At 43.4% G+C, this 3,686-nt stretch overlaps 1 protein-coding gene across 1 annotated transcript; it reads right to left on the reverse strand.

Annotated features, from left to right (window-relative positions):
• Positions 1 to 521: 521 nt before the first annotated feature.
• Positions 522 to 3,407, reverse strand: LOC116029674. The gene is made up of 2 exons (XM_031271721.1): positions 1,875 to 3,407; positions 522 to 1,766 (listed from the first exon to the last, which is right to left on the reverse strand). The coding sequence occupies exons 1-2, from the start codon at positions 3,405 to 3,407 to the stop codon at positions 522 to 524; spliced, it is 2,778 nt and encodes a 925-aa protein (XP_031127581.1).
• Between the last annotated feature and the right edge of the window lie 279 nt (positions 3,408 to 3,686).

Below are 3,686 nucleotides of genomic sequence, written 5' to 3' on the forward strand. Positions count from 1 at the left end.
AGAAAATGCAAAGAAACTGAAGAAAGCGAAAGGGGACTTGGAGGTCAACAAGAATGACATGCTTAACTTCAGGCTTTTCGTTGACTGATGTATTTTTCTTTAGTTTCTCTTTGTAAGACTTCCGTTGTTTCTTTTCTTCCGCCTCTTGAAAATTCAAGGCTTTTCATTGCAAGCTTTTCTTTTGACAATCATGTATCTCATCTTGATCTAATGAATGATTGTTTTGACGAATCACTCTTGGAACATGAATTGGATTTATTTTTGTTATGACTGAACTTAGATAATTTAATTTCTAAGCTGCCTACGTACTCCTATGAAGGAGATCAAGTCAAACGTAGTTCAGATGATTTTTTTTTAATATGTAAAGTCGTTCACAGTTTTAACTTGTGCGGGCCAGGAGCGCCTATGATTTGGGCCCACCCATAGACAAAGCGAGATGCCTTAGCAATTTAACCACGTGCTGCATTTTTGGTGGATGAGTCATTCATTAACTTTCCATGACTCGCGTCGATACCATGGATCTAAGGGTAGTAGAGCTTCAGGAATCTCCCATTAATTGGACCGACTCTCAGACCATCTTCGCTGATTAACTTGTAAGCTCCACTAGTGTACACCTCTTGAACCACGTAGGGACCATCCCACTTTGGAGTGAACTTGTGACCCGTTTTTCGTGTGACAATGATAGGCCTTCGAACAGCTAGGACCTTGTCACCAATTTGAAAGGAACGTGTCCTCACTCTTTTGTTAAAAGCTCTTGACATGCGAGCTTGATAACATTCTAAGCTCTGTTGAGCTTGTAGTCGCTTTTCATCCAAGGCTTCTAATTCAGCCAAGCGAAACTTAGCATTTTTTTCGTCAGTAAGACCCTCTTGTATGGCCAACCTTAGAGAAGGTATTTGGCGCTCTAGAGGCAAGACTGCTTCCACACCATACACCAAAGAATATGGGGTGTTTTGAGTAGGTGTGCGGTATGTGGTTCTATACGCCCACAGAGCTTCTTCCATTCTGTCATGCCAGTCACGTTTTGACTTTGAGACCACTTTCTTTAACAGATTGCATAAGGTCTTGTTAAAAGCCTCAGCAAGCCCATTTGCAGCTGCATAATAAGCTGAAGAGTTTCGCTGCTGAAAGTCAAAAAGCTTGCAAATCTTATCCATTAATTTATTGTCAAAGGGTTTCCCGTTATCAGTTAAGATATATCGCGGGATGCCGAATCGATAGATGATATAGACACGGAGGAAGTCTGCAACATTTTCCTTTTTCACCTCCTTTAACGCTACGGCTTCTGCCCACTTTGAAAAGTAGTCAGTGGCGGCTAATATATATGCGTGCCCTACAGATGACTTGGGCGTAATCGGGCCAACCACATCGAGTCCCCAAGCATCAAAAGGCCAAGATGCAACTGTTGGGTGTAGAGGTTCTGGTGGCTGATGGATAAAGTTTGCATGAAATTGACAAGCTTGGCATCTTCGAGCATAGTCTATGCAATCCTTTACCATTGTGGGCCAATAGTAAGCCATTCGTTTAATGTGGAAGTGCAACTTAGGGCCAGACTGATGCGCACCACAGACCCCAGAATGAGCCTCCTGCATAGCTTGTAACGCCTCCTCTTCTCCCAGACATCGAAGCCAGACTCCATCAAATGAACGACGATAGAGAGTTTCATTATAGTAGATGAAGCGAGGAGCTCGGCGCCTTATATCCACCCTCTTACGAGGATCTTCTGGTAACCTCCCATCGGTGAAGTAATCAATCAATGATTGTCTCTAGTCATCTTGACCAATGTCATACACGGAAGCAGTAAGGAGTTCAACAGTTTCATCTACTGAGCCATCTTCATTGAAGATAGGGGGAACTACCCACTTTTGACATACTTGTATACGGGCTGTAGGATGAGCAATAGTTGAAGCCAATGCGGCTAAGGCGTCAACTTGCTTATTCTCTTTTCTCGGTACATGTTCAATTGTGACGTCACCCAACCATTGTATGAGTACCTTTGCATAGTTGTTGTACGGGACTAACTCTGCTTTCCTTACTTCGTATAGCCCCACCACTTGGTTGACGACCAACTTTGAATCTCCATAAATGTTGATTCTCAGTTGTTTCATGTCAACCGCTATCTCTAGTCCTAGTATCAATGCTTGATACTCAGCAACATTGTTTGAACATTGCTCCGTCAAGGTGAATGAATATGGTAACACTTCACCTTCCAGAGTGACGAAGACGATCCCAGCTCCTGCCCCTCCTCTGTGTGCAGCTCCATCAAAGTACATCTTCCATGGGGGTAGGACTTCAATAATAAGTACATCGTACATCTTCCATGGGGGTAGGACTTCAATAATAAGTACATCTTCATCAGGCAGGTCGGGTAGGACTTCAATAATAAGTACATCTTCATCAGGCAGGTCATCGGATAACTCCATAATAAGTACATCTTCATCAGGCAGGTCATCGGATAACTCCCATTCAGCTGGTATTGGGTGATCTGCTAAGAAATCAGCTAAAGCTTGCCCCTTGACAGACTTTTGTGGCACATAGATGATTTCAAACTGTTGAAATAATAAGTACCGTGGCACATAGATGATTTCAAACTGTTGAAATAATAAGTACCACCTTGCAAGGATGATTTCAAACTGTTGAAATAATAAGTACCACCTTGCAAGGTGGTCGGAGAGAACGACCTTCGCCATAACAAACTTTACTAGGTTCGCCTTCGACACAAGTTGAATAATATGAGCTTCAAAGTAGTGCTTGAGTTTTTTAATGGCGAACACTAATGCCAAACATAGCTTCTCGATTGGGGAGTACTTTAACTCATTCGGGGTCATCATCCTACTGAGATAGTAGAGGGCATTCTCTTTCCCGTTGTCATTTTCTTGAGCAAGCAGGGCACCCACAGAGCTTTCTTGGGCAGAGATATAAAGGATTAGTGGGCGACCGTGAATAGGAGCGGTCAACACGGGCGGCTTCATCAAGTATGACTTGATACTTTCAAATGCATTCCTGCACGCCTCATCCAATATGAACGGGATGCCTTTCTTCATTAGCCGATTGAAGGGTTGACATCTTCCTGCTAGGTTTGATATGAACCTTCGAATGTATGCTAACTTCCCTTGTAAACTCTTAAGCTCATGAAGGTTTCGTGGTTCGGGCATCTTCATTATAGCATCGATCTTAGGTTGCTCAATCTCAATGCCCCTGTGTCGAACAGTGAACCCAAGGAACTTTCCAGCAACAACCCCAAAGGCACATTTCAAGGGGTTCATTTTGAGTTGAAATTTTCGCAGGCGATCAAAAACTTTTCTTAGATGCCCCAAGTGATCAGCGCTATGTTTTGACTTCACAACCAAGTCATCAACGTAGCATTCTACCATTTTATAAAGCATGTCATCAAATATAGTCTGCATGGCCCTTTGGTATGTAGCCCCTGCGTTTTTCAAACCAAAGGGCATCACTTTGTAACAATAGATGCCTTTGGCGTTCGAAACGCCGTCAACTCCTCATCTTCCGACGCCATGCGAATTTGATTGTAACCGAAGGAGCCATCCATGAATGACATGATTTCATGTCCAGTTACGGCATCTATCATCAACTCCGTGATGGGGAGTGGGAAGTCATCTTTCGGGCAAGCAACATTAAGGTCCCGAAAGTCCACACATACACGGATTTGGCCGTTCTTCTTGCGC

The sequence above is a fragment of the Ipomoea triloba genome, chromosome 9 (assembly GCF_003576645.1).
Source record: "Ipomoea triloba cultivar NCNSP0323 chromosome 9, ASM357664v1".
Taxonomy (NCBI): Eukaryota; Viridiplantae; Streptophyta; class Magnoliopsida; order Solanales; family Convolvulaceae; genus Ipomoea; species Ipomoea triloba.

Excerpts from the sequence above, each read along its gene's own strand:
- LOC116029674 (XM_031271721.1), bottom strand. The coding sequence starts at position 3,407 with ATGCAGACTATATTTGATGACATGCTTTATAAAATGGTAGAATGCTAC. Across the intron at positions 1,767-1,874 it reads ATCCTACAGCCCGTATACAA|AGACAATCATTGATTGATTA; the intron begins GTATGTCAAAAG and ends CAAGATGACTAG.